The following is a 19,876-nucleotide window of genomic DNA, read 5'->3' on the forward strand; positions in this document are numbered from 1 at the left end:
TAAATAATACACCACTGTGAGCACCCCTGGGTTTTTATACACATGTCAGCACAAAGTGTTTTTTAAGGAGCCACACGTTAAAATATTTTTCAGATAGATACTTCATCAGTAAAAAGCCAAGTAGGAAAACTCCCAGCCTTTTCAAACAGCTGATTTCACCCAAAGGTTGTCAAACTCTACTGTTGTGCACTTTCTAGAAGTTATGGACTTTACTTTCGCCAACTGAATGAATTCTGCAACAGCTACGTTCCACACTTAAATTCAACACCAGGCTCTTGTCGCTAAGGAACATGTCTCCTGATGTGGTAACATCAGGGGGAGGAAAAATCTGTTCCAATTGCTCAGAACGCAGAAATGCTGTGCGAATACTTTGAAAAAGGAAACCAGATGTGAGTAATGTGGACCAGCTGGCAGAAGCCGATGGAGGGGGTGAGAGATGTTCACATCTCAGTAGATTTATCCAAATGACGGATGAGAAAGAGTTCTGGCCGAGTGAAGATGAGATCAGCTTTTCAGAACCACTTGTAATAATTAGAGGAATATGACAGAGGACAGCCTGTGGTGGAGAAGGGATGGTAGGGACGTAGCACACATAGCTACACTTGGGCAACAATTTCAGCCAACATACTGTACGAAGCCCCCTGCTCTACAATAGGCAGCTGGATGTCATCCTCTGTGACGAGGAATGGGAAACTATTATAATAAGAGAACCGTGTTGGATTCAGTTTCTCAAATATTCAAAGAAAATGTTAAGAAAGAAAGAAAGAAAAAGAGCAAGGCAGAGGCGAATTAAGCTGTTTCTTGCTAGTTCTAAAGCAATGACTGGCTGATGCAGTCTGGTTTTGGTTACACATACTTTATTAATAAAAGGAATGAAAACGCTGGACACTGGAGGACTGGAAAAACATTGCCTAGTCTGATGAATCCCGGTTCCTGCTGTTTCACGCTGATGGGAGGATTAGGGTATGGAGAAAACCACATGAGTACATGCATCCATCATGCCACGTGTCAACACTGCAGGCTGGTAGTGTGATGGTGTGGGGTGTGTTTTCATGGCACGCATTGGGCCTCTTGATAAAAATGGAGCAACGTTTGAATGCCACAGGATATCTGAACATCATTGCCAATCAGGTGCATCCCTTCATGGCAGCAGTGTATCCATCTGCTAATGGATTTTTTCAGCAGGATAATGCCCCATGCCACAAGGCTAGGATTGTCCAGAAATGGTTCCACGAACATGATATCAAATTCAGCTTACTGCAGTGGCCTGCCCAATCACCAGATCTCAATCCAATTGAGCATTTGTGGGATGAGATGGAACGAGCTATTCGGAATAGAGATCCACTACCAGACAACTTGACACAACTGTGGGAAGCATTGGAGTCAACATGGGCCAGCATCCCTGTGGAACGCTTTCGACACCTTGTAGAGTCCATGCCCCAACGAACTGAGGCTGTTCTGAGGGCAAAATAGGGTGCAACTCAATATTAGGAAGGTGTTCCTAATGTTTTGTACACTCAAGTGTATTGATTTCATTAAAAAAAAACAAAAAAACAACACATTCTTACTAGTAATACAAGGTAAGGTTTCAAATGTAAGCATAGCTTGTAAAAGAAACAACAGGGCACTGTAAAGTACCTGTTAGCCCCTTTTTCACCATTCTTATTGGGCAGCAGTTATGTGACCAGCTGCCCATCTCAAACAATGCACTCTTGAATCCCATTCATTTTGGATAACCCTGCAAAAAGGGCTCCAGAGCTGGTCCCTACAATACAGCTATTGAGTGAATAAATAATAGTCCGAAGCCTTCCACACGGCCACGGCACTTGTAAAGGTTTCAGAGCTCCGGGTGGCAGTGCGCCAGTGTAGACGAAAGGACTGGCGAAAGCAGTCATGCAGCTCTTACATACTGTAGCTTTCATCGCCATGTCATGTTTACCTTGGAGATCATGCACTAAAGGCAAAAGGCTAAAGAAAACAAAATGTACATTGATCTCATTAACAGCTTTCATATTTTTTTCCCCAAAGCACATTACTCAAAACAGTGCCACTTGCCTATGTGCAATGAGATATAGAGCGATACAAATGTCACACGCACATTTCAGGAGTCCAGGGGAATTAAAGCCAGGAACAGATAATAAAAAAAAGCAAAGCAGATGAAAGCTTTCACTTACAAGGTTAAACCTCCTTGTAAAGGCGACAGCGTTAGGTGCAGAACTGTACTTTTCTTTTTTATTCCAGCCACAACTTGCCAGCTCCTGAAAAAAACAGACATTACATTTATATTAGAAAAAAAGACAGTTCACTATTGTTCTCCCACGCTATTTCAGGATTCGATAACTCACTGTTAATATGCTGACAGCACATTGAGATGCTATTACTGTACATCCTTAGCCTCAAAGTATTATTACAACACTGCTCTGCAGCTAACCCTCTGAACACGCACTCACGCCTCAAAGGGATCAGAGCTTGGGCACAGACCCATTGTGATGCAATGTCGTGGTTGAAAGAGGGACTGTACTTCATTGAGGTCGGAGAATTAAGTGGAGAGATTGATTTTATTTATTTATTTAACCTGCTCAATAGGGTTTACTACACGGAAGTATGAATGTCCTTAAATGTTTATGTTCCATTAATAAAGCACCCAAACAAACACGTGTCAGTGCAATTTCAGAAATTTCAAAACAGGAATAACGTTTTCAACAATGAATTGCACTTAATATCTCAATATTTATAGCTAGGCTTGTTTTAAAAATAGAAATTCTAAAATGATAGATACATCAAATATGTGCAGCCTGGCAGGATACACAACTGCTCCAGGAAAGTTTCAGTGTTAAAATACATTTTCAATGCAATAACCAGCCCCAGAGTAGCAGGTTACGAAGTCACATTATATTACAAAGAAGAGCTGCAGTGGCCAGATTCACTGTGCCGAGGGCGAACATCTGCCTGCAATCCTGTCAGGGAAGACAGCCAAACATCTGAGGACACAGCAGTGATGTAACTGTAGGAAAATCTCATCTAAGCGGAATTCATCATCTTCAGCCATGCTCTTCCCCAGAGCCTCAGCAGCTTGGAAGGGGAAGTGTTGGACCTGCTGTCCACTGGCACACAGTGGAGGTGATTGATGAATTGTACACCAAAAGCACGGTTTTGTTTAAGTTTGGCCCAGCCAACTCCTTGTAACTGTTAAACTGAATTTGCAAAGTTTCCAAGATGGTCTTCAAAACCAGTTTTCAATATTAGACTGGCTAACTTTAAACTGGTCAGACAATCAGTTGTAGTAACTGTGAAAAAAACACACTGTAGCCTATATCACATCGCCCCTAGTAACGGTAAAATCCGTTCGATATGAAGCGTAGCGACACTTGGTTGAGTGATTTGCAAAATACGGTAAAAAAAAAAAAAAAAAAAGTACAGGAAAAAGAAACACCTTCAAGTTCACTGCACTTTTTAAATTTTATTTATTTATTTTTTTAAGGTGACATATAATATTTCCAGAGCGATGCTGCGTGCAAAACATTCCTTCGATCTAAAAGGGTTAGAGAGCTGACAACGGAATGAATTCAGAGTAAATGTAAAGATGTAGTTCATATGAAAATGTGACCGTTCTTCAGACTGCAGCTATAAACCCCATGACTTGGAGAAGCATTCCCAGCACTAGCTCCTGGTACCTGCATTTTCACCATCACTTTACTTATTGAATGCATTCCAGGTGAAGATGCTCTGCATAACCAAGTGAAGGCAAATCCATTTACTTATATTATTAACAAAAAAGGAAACCATGCAATTGACAATTCCTTTATTGAGCCAATTGTTATATTCTCCTGTGATTGTTTTACGTGTTATTATTGGGTTTTAAAGAATAAATGTCAAGGTAGAGTCCTTTCCCATTTCATGAAACGCAAGTGAAAAGGCAGGCACTTTGTAACTAGGATAAAGAACAGTAAAAGACTGCTGAAGAACAACATGCAAATCAGTTGGAACACAACTACAGACTTTAAACAATCACACTGACTTGGGGCTCCATGGTGCACGGGCTGTGCCAACTAGCTCACACTCTACATCTGGGAAGGACAGACGGCAGTTTCTGTAAATCAGCTGATCATGACAGACCCACATTCAACTCAAGATAGGATTGCAAAAGGGCAGAAGCAGTTTGTTTCACCCCTGTCATCGATGTCTAACAGCTCAATGTGCTGCATAACCTCATGAGCCATCACTAGCTCCTATGCTCCAATCTTTAAACCTTATAAACACACGTTTCACCAGAATTAAATTCCAGACAAACGTATTCCGTTATAAAACTAGTTTGATGAGATTACTGTAAATCTGCTTTTTCCTATTTTAGTGCATATGCTATTGCTTAGAGAAGGAGGCATCTGGCAGACACCTTTAATTCCACGGAAGCAGACAATCTGTCTCCCAGAGCGCCCAGAACATGCAGAGACATGACAGCGATGTTTGTTTACAGCATGCTTCATTGGTTACACCATGAAACTGCAAACAAATGCTGTGCTGCGCCGTTGCCAAAACTGACATGATTCCCAATAATAAAAACGCCAGACTGCGGTGCTGTGATAAAATGCTCTCCGTTTTATTAAACAAGATCAATATGCAAGACAGGACTGTAGCACAATCCTCCTTTGAAAAGGTCCACACACAAGACCGAACACAGCGTAAAATATGCCAAAACATGGAAGAGAAATCTGGCTTGGAACCTAAAGACGAATTTTGTCATCACATACAGCAATATAATCATCGGCCATCAATCATTTTGTTGGCTGAACATCAGTTCAACATAAGGACAATGGTAGAGATTAAAAGCACAGTGAGGCTGCTGGTATTCAAGGCTAGCTGTAGTGGTTTGTCTCCAGAGTGGTAACAGAGTGCTTATATATTTAACAATATGGACTGCACAGTGTGTAATGCTAACTGCAGAATTGGGAAAGGCACACAGCTTTCTTATTATTTACTATTTGATGTTGTGACATTGAGTACCATCACAGTACTTTAAAACATATGTGCGTTTTCATTATAAATCTGAACCAGAGAGCAGCAGGATCGGAAACTTTAGCCAGAGACGGTGCAAGCTCCACCATGAGAAAGCGGGGGAACGCTTTTAAAATTCCCTAACAAAAACATCATGTGCAGAGTTTGCAGCCAGTATTCTTAACCCCTATTCACTAAAGCACAGGAGGAAAAATAAAAAAGGGACTCTGCATCTGTAACTGTTGTTCTGCAAGATTACCTTGTTTGCATTGGAATTCCGCATGGTTATGTACTACTCAATTTGCCATGGGCTACTAGAATTAGTACTATTTGATTAGTTCTCCCTGGTCCTGGTCATGCATGTTAATTACAAATGCCCCCATAATCCACGAATGTCAGCTTTCTGATCTACACATTATTATAAAAAGAAGTTGATTTTGTTCTTTCTCTCTAGGGAAGGATCAAACTGCACTGTTGAGACGTCCTGGCACACTCACTGGCTGCTATCAGCAATCTGGGATTCATAGAACAGCTGAGGGAAGAGCAAAGCCCCTTCACCCCTGTCAGCCTAATCTTTGCTTAAGCATGGATGCTCCCATAGACTGCATTTCTTATTTTAGACAGAAAGAAAGGGACTCCAGCCAAGTCCACAGATGTAACATACTGTACTACTTATCCATGAAGATTACAAACCAGGGAGCTCTTTATTAAAAAGAAAAGAAAAAAATTACAACTGCTCTCTCTAATCTGTAAGGAGACCAAACATGTCCCAAAATATGTGCTATAGTACAGTGAATTAATAGATTCAAGAAAAATAAACACACACATACATACATTCATAAATAAATAAAACAGAAACCCTCTATAGCAGCTGTGTGCTTGAATACACACACTGGTCTCCCAAAGGAATTTAGTAGCAGACAAATGGATATGTGCATCTGAACACACTGCCACAGTAAGCTGGAGCTCTATATACCTGCTCTGAGGAGCAGTACAGGTCGTGCAAAGGAGTTCCAGATATCACTCATTGGCAGCTAGATGATAACAGAAAAAAGGGACACTTCTACCAGTGCTACTGTAGTAAAGCACACTTTCTTACCCAAAAGAATATGTGCCTCAAACCACATCAAATAACAGTAACACTAAATATTCTCTCCTTATTCCAGAATGCTACAATGAATCTCACATTTCTGCTGAAGTCTTCTTGTTTTCTCTACAGTGCTGGTTTGGCCAAGGATATCCATGCAGAAAGCAAAACACATTTTAAACCACATATCTGGCTTAGTAAAGACCTGATAATTTAGGCACTACTTTGGGTAGCTTAGCTATGGGCTGTACAGTCTACAGTCAAATCAAGCTTCGAATAGTAAGTGTGGATTGCAGTAACACAGACAGCTCGATCATGTGGTTAGCTTGGCCTACTGTAATGATTTCTCAAACCACTAATTCTGCTGTAACATTGCAGCCATATTTTTGGTTTATAATATTGCTACAGGATAAAATGGCTTTGTTTCCTACCCAAAGTTGCATTTGCAAGGAGTGCTGACCAGGACCATTTTCATAGTTGTTATTCAATTTAGAAACATCACGATCCTCCTTTTCTCACTAATTCAGATATGCAGATGCTTTGAACTGCTGGTTCTTGGTACCTTTTCTCTCCATGTCCTGCAGGGCACTCTTACTCCAGCCTAGCGGCAACAAGACCATGTGTGTGACCTTCAGCAAAAGAGGGGGTTGCAGTCTGTGCCAGTAAGGCCTAGTTTAAATCATACAGTCTGCTGTGTTTAATTTGAAAACTGTGCGCATACACAAAAACAAAAAACACACATAAAGTATGCAATTAATAGTTCTAGGGTTTAATATGTTTATAGAAGAGTATTTATCAGAGATAAAAAGGTCGAGTTGCAACTGTTTAAGTCAAATCTGTGCGAGCCGCACAAACAGTGCAATCTTGTAATGTATCTGGGAAGGCAAAGCAGACGTCTTGTAAAGCGACAGTAATATAAGAGACTATTAAAACAAACCAGAACAAGACATCCTCTGAAGCAAGCTAAAAAACTAAAAAGTCAAAGTTTTTCAGTCGCGTACAGTATGACCACAGGGGCCCATGAAGAACACTCAGCAATAAGAGTCTCCTGACGAGATAATAACCTTGGCATTTGTCTCTGTTCTTATCGGCTTGTAAATCCAGCTATTGTGTTGTATACTTTCCAGTGCCTATAGCTACCCCTAATTAACAGTGAAGAATGCAGAAGCCTGCACGCCACAAACAGAATACAGGATGGACTATCCTTTAAGAACCTGAACAGCATCCCGTATCCAAGTAAATATAAGCGCAGTAGCCATTTTAGAAGCAACGCTGCCAGCAGACGCTAACGCAGCCCTACTTAAACATATACCTCGTATGCTGAAGTGTACACCTGTGTGACTTCAGCCAAATTAAGCAATGGCAATCAGGAGGCTGGTTAGTTCGCCGATTAGTTTGGTTTCTGTATGTATGAAGCACAGCTATTCTTTAAAGCTCTAGGGATAACTGCCCTGCCCTGCCCTGCTAACACTATCCCAGTCCAGCTGAGCAACACTGCTGCTGGTGCTCTCATACAGCAGCAGAAAGCCTTTCATAAGCTGTGCATCAAGTCTTGAAGTGTACTTCCCTCTAGTGGTTAGATCCAAGAACAACACCAGCCATTGAAAACAGTCAGGCAGGGTCTAGTATGCAGTTTACAAAACAATTAGGTTGAAATTCATAGTGATTGAGGCTGGAAAGTTTAAACATGAGCATTTGGATTTTAAAATATCAAGACTAGGTCACAAAGCACATCATGTGTCAGGTCAAGTGATGCCTATAAAAGCCAGGAAAGCCATTCTGGGGCCTTGGGTTATCTGACTTCTACAGGACTCACGTGAACGATGACCTGGGAATAACACCAGCATGCTGAACAGCTGTGCAGATTGCAGAAGCCTAAGCACTGCGGTGCTGCTCACCAGGCAGCCTCGGGAAACTAATGAACACACAGACAAAAAGATGAGCCCAGTCTCCTGCCACTCACCTCAGGCTGAATAGCTTTGAAAACTGGAGCGTCCATCAGAGTTATCTGACTCTAGAAGAGAAAAAAAACACAAAAACAGAGTATCAATCACCATTCCAAAAAGGGAGTGCGGAAAGCCAGCTGGGATTGAGGACAGAGTAAGGAAAATGCACACACGACAGAAGAATGAAAGAAACCCTCGAACCCCTACACACTGGCTAGCTTGGTTTACAGTATAAATAATAAAAAATGAAATCTTACAGCATATTCCTCTGGCGTCACCTTGAGGATGTCAAACACCACTGCATCGAAACTCTTCTTCAGCTCAGAGGACCCTTTCTCACTCAGGGACTCGGAGCTGCTGCTTCTCTGTAAAGTCCCAAGAGATTCATCATTTTCTAATGTAAAATTACCGCACAGCACAGAGGTCAAGTTGCAATTGCAGATCTTCAAAGTCTCCGATAAAGGAGAAAAAAATTATTAAAACACAAGCAGGCGTGACAAATATAAAATGACAAACTGTTTTACAGTATTAAAAACAATTACAGTTCTACTTTTATTTTCTAATTTCTTAATTAAATCAGCTCAGTGGCTTTTCTTTCTACTGAGGTAGGAGCTGCACACCTGTTAAAAGCTGTCACTTACCTCTGAAGCAGCAGCACTGAAGTGGACAACGCTCGACTGCCCGTTGGCTTGGTCCATAATTCCCATACCATCAGTGTCCTTGTATCACAGCAACAGGGCACCAGTTAACTCATTGTCAGGGCAGCATATCCACTTGGCCTAGAGGAGTAAAAGCAATTCAGTAATTAAGAACGCTTTAGTCTCAAATATACTTTCTTCTTGCTCATATGCACAGATTCAACCAAGAGTAAACCATGTAATATTAGAGGGTGCTGTCCGATGCCTCGTGCACAGATCTCTATAAGCATTGCATCAGGTGAAGATTCTGAAGGCACTAGCTTGTTTTTAAAGTTTGCACTGCATTTTAATGTGACAATTGGTTTACTCATCGTGTGTTTTAGAGTAACATACAGTAAATGTATTTTTTTACAGGAGGGATACAATCGATGCATCTACATGAAAGATGGTTACCCTCTACAGTAACTTGCGTTATACAGTAAATGTAGAAGGCAATCTCCTAATGTGTTAAACAGCCTGAGTGGAACTGTTCAGTGGATCATGTCCTTGTTAGGAAGGATACTGGTACTGTCTAGCACTGCTGTCATCCTGTTTTCAGGCGGCAGCTTTGTAAGGCATGTATTAGCGCCACCTGCTGACAGCAATTTATTTTGACATTCATCATGGTACAATCTAATCCATAACAAGGGCTGCCACAGTAAAGCAATGCTATGTATGGTAAGTTATCCTTGAACAAACTGCAATGAATCAAAACATGTTGAAGGAGAATATCCTTTTGTAACGGGAACAATCCTTGCAGCCACTTTGTAACATGATATTGTTGTTAACCTCATCTCGAGAAGCTGCCAATGATTTCACTGTCAGATGCAACTTCACATCACTAATATAAAACACTTCAAAACTAACAAAGAATGTCACGCAGCTGATATGCAAGCAGCCTGTTGGTACCATGCAGTCCCTTCCGAATCACGTGCCTGTCTGTCTCTCTTCAATGCCTGCAATTCCAGTGTCTATTACAGAAATCACATCACCTATCTCTCGATCACCTGTCACTGAAGGGTCAACTGTGCTTCCCCGGCCTCTAATAGTGTGCTGATTCATCAGCCTCAAACACACAGGGCCACACAGATAAAACAGCACCGAAATTCTCTACTACATCAAAGCACAGTTATCCTGTCAGTCACATTTTTGTAAATCATTACCTGAAATGCTTGAAGCAACAACAGGATACCTACCGGGCACATTTGCAGTAAGATAGAATAGTAATCATGATGATTTACCTGCTGTAGGAACAAGTTTCAAGCCCTACACGACACCGGCATTACTCTCTGTTCCACCACCCCTCTCAGATCGTATTTCCAGCTGAACAATGAATCAGCAGCTGAGATGGGGCTCTAAGCCCAGTATTCTCTGGTCCCCTATACGTCCTTTACACGTTAGTCACATGGACTCCACTCCACTCCCAATTCCGTCTTTCAACTCTTTACACTGAAGAAAACAGATGGATGGCAGGTACAAGTCAGGACCTGTTGTGGGATTTTAAAATCACAACTACAACAGAAATATAGAAACTAAAATGATTGAAAAACATGTGATAGAAACCCCTTCAAAACCAACACTGCACAAAAAAAACCCTTCAAAACCAACACTGCACAAAAAAAACCCTTCAAAACCAACAACGCACAAAGGTAGCCCTTCAAAACCAACAACGCACAAAGGTAGCCCTTCAAAACAAACACCGCACAAAGGTAGCCCTTCAAAACCAACACCGCACAAAGGTAGCCCTTCAAAACCAACACTGCACAAAGAAACCCCTTCAAAACCAAAAACGCAAAGAAACCCCTTCAAAACCAAAAACGCACAAAGAAACCCCTTCAAAACCAAAACCGCACAAAGAAACCCCTTCAAAACCAAAAACGCACAAAGAAACCCCTTCAAAACCAACACCGCACAAAGAAACCCCTTCAAAACCAACACTGCACAAAGAAACCCCTTCAAAACCAACAACGCATAAAGAAACCCCTTCAAAACCAACAACGCACAAAGGTACCCTTTCAAAACCAACAACGCACAAAGGTACCCTTTCAAAACCAACACTGCACAAAAAGTTAAATGGCAACACTATAACCCTATTAACCCAGTAATATGGTGGGATATATTAAAATGCTACATAGATATCTCCTAGCAACACATACAGCTTTGTGCAGTGTTCAGTCAATGGTCAGACAGTGTCATTTGCAGACTGCAGGTTTTACAGGTACATTGTACTGCTTTAAAAAGAACACTGGGGGAGCAGAGGGTTATCAAGCAGCTCCCTGTGGAACGTGTATTCCTTGTAGCAGTCACTGTAATGACAAGCACTCAATATAAACTTGGGTCCCTTACCAGCAGGCTGTCAAATCAGCATGTGCACTGCCTCCAGATGTGTCCTGTGCTTTCTCTGCTGCAGCGGCTTCACGCAGCCTGTTCACAGAAGGGAATCACCCACACATTACACTGGTGCACATCGGAAAGCATGCCACATGCATTTTACTGCTGCTCTGCGGGCTTTTCACAATCAGCCTGCCATGTCAAACTCCTGAATATTTGCAGAAAACCACTTCTATTAAGAAAAAATAAATGCTAATTATAGTAAATGTCTTTGTCCACAACAGAAAATTGTATCTGTGCATCTTATAGCATCTCACAAGCAGTACTTCTTAATACAGAACTGAAGTGCTTTAGAAATGACTTCTTACTTCCAAATAAAAACTGAACGTAACAGCAATAAATAGTCGTGTGTGTATTTAAAAATGAGGAAGTCATTTTAAGGGGACTTTTTTTTGTAATGTTTAAAGCAATGTAAAAGGGAAAGAATATGTACAATACACAAAGCAACCACTGGGAGGAGCCATTTACTTCAGCAGTGATAAAAGATGACGAACATGAGGCTTTTCCAGGCATTAAAAAACAAAAGACAACAACTGTCTAATAGCAAGCTTAAAAACATCTAGTCAGTGCCCATCAGAGCCCTACACCCAAACATCAAGTGTTGAATGGGGGGTGGATATGGACAGGCAAAAGCTGTGAGGATTTTGCATCATTCAGGCCAGCGTGAAAAGTCTTAGCTGCAGTGCGGTGCACAGCTCCAGTGCACACAGGTATCATAATCAAGGGAATACCAGCACGAGGGGCTCGGAATCGCAAAACTAGATGCTATACATTCTGAAAGACAAAACAGTAATGGCATAATATATGAATCAATTTTAAAACTGATATATTACAGAATTAGCTCAAATGATTGGCATGCAAAAAGGGGGCGTGGGTACAGTAAATGCCTGTAAATGTCCCTGAAATGATGCATTAATCCTACAATACAGAATCTAAATGACACTTAAAGGAGTGGACGCTGTAGGGAGGCAGACATTAAAGCGATCTGTTCATTACACTAAAGCCCACACGCTTCCTGAAACCTATATGCATGTTGCTCCTACTGTACACTGATAGCTTCAGTGAGTTCGGGCCATGTAGGCTTTGAAGTCCTAAATTAAAACACAGCTTAGTGAACACAGCCAGACCGCACCAGATACACCTCTACACCACCCTGTCAGATGAGAGTAACTGGAACAGGGCGGCGAGTTAGCTGCCTGAAATAACACCCTCCACAGACTCATCTGTGACATAACTGGGGAAATCCTCCAAGCACCACAGAAATAAAAGCAACTGCTCTGCAGCTTAGCCCACAAAACACAACCTCTGTGAATCACTCTGAAGAGTCTTCCTTAAATAACAAAGCAGGGCTTACAAGTAAGAAGCTCAACAATAGCAACCCCATGTATGAAGACGTTTTCCACCTGAAACTCCGTCACAGTGCTGGCTTGCTGTGCAGCATGGCATTGTATTTGCAGGTACAATGTACAGCAATAACTTTGACCGATTAGCAATAATCTTGCACTACCTGGAGTCGGTGAAGCCTGCAGTATTGCAAGGGTTTTGTTTTAGTATAAAAGGGTTGAATTTTTCACTTTACAATTAGACTGGGTCCTGAACAAACTGATGCTTGGCCCGATCCAATCGCACAACAACATGGCTATACTACCACATAAAAATGTGCATTATAAATATCATACAAGAGATAGTGAAATTGAAGAAGGAATGTATGAAAAAGGCCTACGAGTTTATGTTGACTCAGAAATGTATTCATCTAGACAATGTGGGGAAGCTATTAAAAAAGGCCAACAAAATGCTTGGATATATTGTGAAAAGTGTTGAATTTAAATCAAGGGAAGTAATGTTAAAACTTTACAGTGCATTAGTAAGACCTCATCTAGAATATTATGTTCAGTTCTGGTCAGCTCCCTACAAAAAGGATATTGCTGCTCTAGAAAGAGTGCAAAGAAGAGCGACCAGAATTATTCTGGGTTTAAAAGGCATGTCATATGCAGACAGGCTAAAAGAATTGAATCTATTCAGTCAGAACAAAGAAGACTACGTGGCGAACTGATTCAAGTTTTCAAAATTCTAAAAGGTATTGACAATGTTGACCCAGGGAACTTTTTCGACCTAAAAAAAGAAACAAGGACCAGGAGTCACAAATGGAAATTACAGAAAGGGGCATTCAGAACAGAAAATGAGGCACTTTTTTACACTGAGATTTGCAGGAGTCTGGAACCAACTCCCCAGTAATGTTGTTGAAGCCGATACCCTGGGATCCTTCAAGAAGTTGCCTGATGAGATTCTGGAATCAATAAGCTACTAACAACAAAACGAGCAAGATGGGCCGAACGGCCTCCTGTTTGTAAACTTTCTTACGTTCTTCTTAGTAGCAGATGGGAGATATTGTCCCTGGTCCAATTATAAACAAAAAACAAACATTCATGACCTTGTAATAAATTCTCTCAGTAAAACAGCATGACTAGTGTCTTTCAGCAGAATGAGTACTAAATCTACGAAGCCCTGAATCCCATCCACTAGTCAGGAAGCAGCGTGTCTCTTCTCCTCTATGTCTCCGTCTCAGACACTGCACGTCTGCCAAGTCAGCTCTGTATAGTCAAGGAGCTGGAAAAACAAGACCAGGTGAAATGGAAAATTAGGTCATGTTTCTTCCTTTAAGCAAAGTGTCCGTTCTCTCCAATCCCTGCACTGGGGCTGTGGAGTACTTGCATTGATGGGTACTTCTTTCTTTTCTTTTTTAGGTTTCAATGAACAAGACAAAAGCCAGTGGAAAACGATGACCAAGCAACACAAACAGCCTTGTGAATAATCAGATCATCAGTCACACCTTGCCCAATACAATCAAGCCTTGAATGACACCTGGTGATATATACTACATGCCATAAGGAGCCGATGCCCCATCCTCCTAACGTGACAGGATTAGGTACGAGGCAGGGGGTGGGGGACTATCCCGCTGACAAAATCTGTTCTTAGCTTCTGAGCCGGTGCTGAAGGGCTGAAGGCTGGTAATTTCCATTGAAACATGCCATATGTCAAAATATTGGAATTCTGAAATGAAAAAACTAGCTTTTACATTTCTGAACACGCTACTACCTTCCTTCCCCAAATACATTGTTTGGCATCATTTATCACAGCGGAAAGCATATTGCTGTAAAGATAGCCAATGTAAACAATGGTATTAGTAAGAGATTACCTCTCCATGCACATTTACAGAGGTAGATAAGAAATGTTTACGCTCCTGTTTTTGAAAGAGGAAACACAGAGGAAATCCCTCGCACTTCTCCTCCGAGACATGGGTGACTCCGAGGGTTTGTTTTGCTCACTGATGATGATTCAGCCAAAAACAAAATCACACAACTGTCCTGGATAATGGCTACAGCAACAACCCACAACAAAACAACCACTATCAAACCCATCCCAATCCTAGCCTTTCATGTCTTTCCTCTTTGATAGTGTACATCTTGACCATTTACAGTACATTCTGGATATAACTACATCTGCCCAGCCTACAATAAACATGTTTCTTTCAGGTCAGAAGATTTTTCCTTCTAGTCAAGGTGCTCGATTAGATTCTAATCGGACTTTAAATTCTCAGGTTTTACACGACTGTGGTATTTTTTGCTGTTGTATTTTTTGTAAATGGTCATTTTGCAACAAAGTGTGTTTCACTCAAAACTCAGACATAGCAAAAGGAAGTTGTTAGCTACAACAGCTTTAAACCAGTACACTGCACACTTTCAATAGTTTGTCTTGCCTAATGACTTCTCAGTTCTGTTGGACTGTTTTTTTTTTCTTTGATATAAAAACATAGCTACAGTACTACAGTCATAGGCACACCCACACCCACATTCCCACTGCATTTGTCACCATTGTGAAACTGCTGCCCTAAAACCCTTCGTAAGCTCCCCTGCAAACCCAGCTCTGCCCTGCTGACTGCCACAGTCAGGCTGTTGTCACCTATATGCAGAGTGGTTCATCAGCAGATGACACTATCATTACAGACTGAGGCACTGCAAAGCACTTCAATCATATCACCGACCCCTAAATCTTCTATGATCTTGACAAAATGCATTCATTTCTTTCAACCCCTTTGTAGCTCATTTCTTGAAGCCCTGGAACTAGTTTGGTTGCACTTCATTGGACTCTCTCCTGGGCCATAATTCCCTTTGGTTCCTTGGTGTCCAGAATTGGACCCACAGTGGTCTCACCATTGCATTACACAACCTTACCATAACCTCCTTTGATTTGTAGTCTACACTTTTGGCTACATACCCAAGCGTTCCGTTTGCTTCCCCACAGTGTCTGTTTGCTGGCAGCGATGAGTCTTTTCCAGTTCTATACCCACCATTTGGTATTTGGATCCTAAATTTTTGTGACCAACATTTACCAAATGTTCTGCCTAGGTCTGTATGCAGACTAATTCTTTTGGGCTTTCTTGGGTGGCTGAAGATTGGTTTCCTTCACAGCAATGCCTAATCACATGTCTCTATTGAGAGACAAGAAACAGAAACAGAACAGTTAACTAATTAGTCCAGCAAGCTCCTGCTATAGCAAGGCGTTCCCATCATCTGCTGTGTCTCAAGAGCCAGAAACAGGATTCTTCACCCTCAGCCTAGCTTTACACCTCACAGACTACAAGAGAACTTTGAGCTTTGGGCAGAAAAGAAACGCTCCAGTCAGAGAGCTCTGTGACGGGATTCTTGACCTGACCGAGTGTTTCTGCACGGACAGAGAAATGCTGGGAATGAAATGCACTTGTGTGTCTGGAGATGGTTAGGAATGTAACCGCAGGCGGAGCAGCTGACAGTTATGGTCCAGCTGGCTCTGTATTTAACTGACATTTTGTCAGAGATACAGTGGAGCTCAGTGTAAGCAGTTTAAGTTACACAGGTCTTAGATAGCAGAGATTGTTTCAGCAAACCTATATTGGTTCAGAAAAACAGTAAATATGCGTGATAAAAGCGCAGGACTTTGTTGCATCTCTAGAGATGCTAGTATTGCTGGTTCAGGTCACGGTTAATAAATATTTGAGTATCTTAAATTTGTAATTATTTACTTCTAAGATTGACTTTCAGGGTGCCAAGTGAAGCCAGGTTTGACCCGTGTGTGTGTGTGTGTGTGTGTGTGTGTGTGTATACATTATATATATACACACACACACACACACACACACACACATTAGTGTGATTGTATATGAAGAGGGAGTTTCTTTGATGGATAAAGAGCATATATGACTATTTGAAAGTTATCTGATAAAAGCCCTGTGTGAGAGGACTGTGTACAAGACCTTTTCCAGATGCATGGAGCTGAACTGCAGTGTACCTAGGTGGCAAAGAAGATACACAGTCCGATTGTAAACACAGTAATCCAAATGGAAACATGCAGTGGAATTTGGCAGTGTACTAGCTTGAGACTTCTTGCCTTAAACAAATTGCTACAGTACACTCATCAAGTCTTCTCTCAACACAAGTTTTGTATTTTAATAATTAGGGTTCCTGGATCATCAAGGCTGTACTGAAAATGCTTTCATTAGGAGCGGCAGTAAACTTGCTGGGAACATTTAGAGAACCAGGCATTTAATTATTGCACTGCAAAATTCGAGTACCTGGAAATGTACCTTCCTGCACGCTACAGATGCGCAAAACATTAATACGGAACTTGGTAGTTCTTCGTTTGCAACAGAGATACACAGAAACACAAACCTGACCATCATTTGTTTAGCAACTATCAGGCCTTGATGAAAACGAGCTTGTGTCCGATTGTTGTGTGTGCCTCTATTGATTTCTCCACACTGCAACCAGTGGGATTGCTTCATCTGCATCAGAGGTCAGAAAGCAAGCCGCTATCAGGCAGTGCCAGGGAGCCGGCAGAGAGATGGGTTCAGTGGAGGTTAAAGGCCCCTGTACACAAAAGGAAAACAATTCTGTGGGAGTGGAAAGAGCTGCCCATTTTTGACTGCATAGGAGATGGATTTCCACATTTCAGACACCATTACCTCAGTTACTCCTAAAAAGAGCAAACTCACACTCCTTGTTGTCCTGTGTCTGTTTACAGTAGTGCTACACTACCTTACAACAAGAGAGCCCTGCCCTGGCTCTTGTGGGTTATTACGAGTTATCTTATCAGGGCGTTGATTTAATCAACCTATAAAACAGCCAGGTTAAACTGGAATCATCCTGAAATGCATCAACCACTTCTGTAATCCAGGGGGGTTCCTTGGTGCAGTAAAATGCTCTAAAATATTAGCTGTGGTTTATCCAGGCAGGACATAGGTTGTTCAAACCCGTTTGACAAATATACACACCGATTTCAAATGTATTGCATATAAACAAATAGGCCAGCCTATATTTTCCAATACAATTAAGTAGTTGTGTGTAAAACATGGGTGGTAAAAGTGAAAGTTTAGTTTTGTTTCTTCAGCCCTACAACTATTACAGCAAGTAGTTCTTTAACTAGAGGCAGAGAGTCAGTTCAACACCATGCAGTCCTCCTTCCTTCTCATTTCACACTGTATTTGTTGCCCTGCCCATTCACTGTGCTGACTGATCTGTTGCTTATGTTTCCAATATCCTCCCCATGGAAGCAAATGTCTCATCCAAAGATATAGCTGGAATGTGTTATTCAGGCTAATCTTCAACTCTATTAATCATGCTAGGCATTTCACAGCATGATTACTAGAGTTGAAGATTTAGGAAGTGTGAATTATGATGTGAATCATTCAGACTAGGAGTTTCTTTAAAAACAAGATCAGCTTTGTTATGCATTCTTTCTTAACAGAGCTAAGGAATTAGGTTTCAGCTTCTACTGCACAGACCTCTGAATGGCACCAGGATCAAAGCCCAACAATATGTTGAATAACTAGTTACTGAAAAAGAGCAAGACTTGACACATGCCATTTTTCTATATTTGCCTAGTTTGTTATTATTTAAAATGCCAGTGTACAGATGGAAAACACACAACAGCACAGTCCCAGGCACACCCACTCGCACAGACCGAGTCACCTTAAGACTGCCCTCAGATGCTTTTCCTTTCTTTGGTCGTAGGGTACCTATTTGATGTACGAACTGACAACATGCATGCCAGACTAGCTCCCTGCTGCCAAAGCATCAGACACAGAACGAGAGAGTCCATCTATGCCAGTAAATGTCAGTTTCATTAACCTGTGTTGTTTCCAGGGCTTTTAAGAGACATGCTAAAAGACTATACCAAGACAGCAGGGGAGGTGTTTAACTGTGTAGAAATGCCAGAAAAACAGGGTCAAGCCCCTTTTCAATATGACCGGGGAGCGGAGGGGGGGAGTTGCTGGAGCAGAGTGGACATTTCCGACTCACTCATTTACAGCACTGAGAAGAAACAAGACCGGTTTTATTTTTCTAAATACATGTTTGGCCATGGAATTTGCACAAAAGAGTTGTAAAGAAGAAGGTGGTGACAAATACAGAGGCAGTAACTTTACAGTATTTTCCATCATGTCTGTGCATGGTAGCCATCCATTTTCCAGTTTCAAACCAAAATTAGGCACATGTTTTGCAGACTTGTATTTTGACTGGAGGGAATCAGCGCAGCAGAACGAAAGAGCGGAGGACATTATGGGCAGTGAGTGGAATTTTGTCACTGCTCACATTCTGTGCAATCAAGCGAGAGGGTTATTGAACTAAAGTTTTGTCCAGTACAAGGACATACAAAACAAGCAGACTGAAGGTTATCAAATGAGCCTCTTGACAGGAGGTTGATTCACTATAAAAAGTAAGGCAACTTCCACCCACAGGGAGCTACTCCACTGCAATACAACTCGCTCGAGTCACAGCATGAAGGTCAACTATAATTTCCATGTTAAAGCAATGTTAAAGCAAAATTTCCATGTCCACTGCAGATAATGAATTCCACATTTCTCCAGGTCAATAACACAGTGGGATGAGTGGAATATGAGCACAGTTCTGTTCCCAGTGAATACCAACACATGTGAAGCTGGTGAAGGTGGTAATCTGTATCACTGCTACACTGCAGTGAAACAGAGACATGTAGAAACTATTTCAATCTACTATATATAAAAGGCATGAACTATTTTGGTATAAAGTCTGAATTTTCACATGCTTGAGTAGGTGAAAAAAAAAACTTTTTTTTGTAAACAATTGGTAAAAATTGAAAATAAAGGTTCAAGCAGTCCCTCCAACTGCCTGCTTATGACTATTTAAACAAAACGCTTAACACACAGCAGCAAACAAGGGCGCTGGAACTAGGGGCTTCCATCATATACAGCCGTTACAGTTTTGTTAAATGGCTTTTAGAACCCCCACTTTAAAAACTGTTCCAGTGCCACTGGCAGCAAAGCACATCTCCACACGTGCAAGATCACCACTAACACAACCATAACAATGCAAAACAATAGCGAGCTCGGCAAACCACCATTTACAGCACTTCAAACAAAAAGGCGCACACAAGGCAAAGTCTACACAATGTAAAGCTGAGCTCACGCACTGAGCAGTCAGACTCCTATACACACTGTGGCTAATCAAGCTTGTAGTAAAACTGCTATGTTATAGGAGTCTTATTGTCATCCGTGGAATAGCCCACAGACTTATTGTTACAATTCTTGAATGCTTCTTCTTCATAAAAAAAAATAAAAGGGCTGCCTTCCGTCTCAGGATACTGTCAGGTCTCTGGGCTCATAGAAAAAGAAGCAGTGTGTAAAAGAGCTGCCCTGAAAGCTTCAATAGTGTTTTTGTAAGCATGAATACAAATACAAGCACTGACATGCCTGGGACATACTGAGACAGCTG

The 19,876-nt window shown here is 41.4% G+C and overlaps 1 protein-coding gene across 5 annotated transcripts in view; it reads right to left on the minus strand.

Annotated features, from left to right (window-relative positions):
- Nucleotides 1-19,876, minus strand: part of LOC121326411 (ras-specific guanine nucleotide-releasing factor RalGPS2-like) — a 59,521-nt gene that overhangs the window by 32,661 nt on the left and 6,984 nt on the right. For 4 of the 5 annotated variants that reach the window (XM_041269666.1, XM_041269663.1, XM_041269662.1 and 1 more), the window contains 4 exons: nucleotides 8,667-8,804; nucleotides 8,283-8,390; nucleotides 8,043-8,093; nucleotides 2,175-2,258 (listed from right to left, as the gene is read on the minus strand). In XM_041269666.1, coding sequence (XP_041125600.1) covers nucleotides 2,175-2,258; nucleotides 8,043-8,093; nucleotides 8,283-8,390; nucleotides 8,667-8,732 — 309 coding nt within the window. In that variant the 5' untranslated portion in view covers nucleotides 8,733-8,804. Of the gene's footprint in view, nucleotides 1-2,174; nucleotides 2,259-8,042; nucleotides 8,094-8,282; nucleotides 8,391-8,666; nucleotides 8,805-11,048; nucleotides 11,127-19,876 lie in introns of all 5 variants that reach the window. The other variant, XM_041269665.1, reaches the window with a different exon arrangement.

The sequence above is a fragment of the Polyodon spathula genome, chromosome 14 (genome assembly GCF_017654505.1).
Source record: "Polyodon spathula isolate WHYD16114869_AA chromosome 14, ASM1765450v1, whole genome shotgun sequence".
NCBI lineage: Eukaryota > Metazoa > Chordata > Actinopteri > Acipenseriformes > Polyodontidae > Polyodon > Polyodon spathula.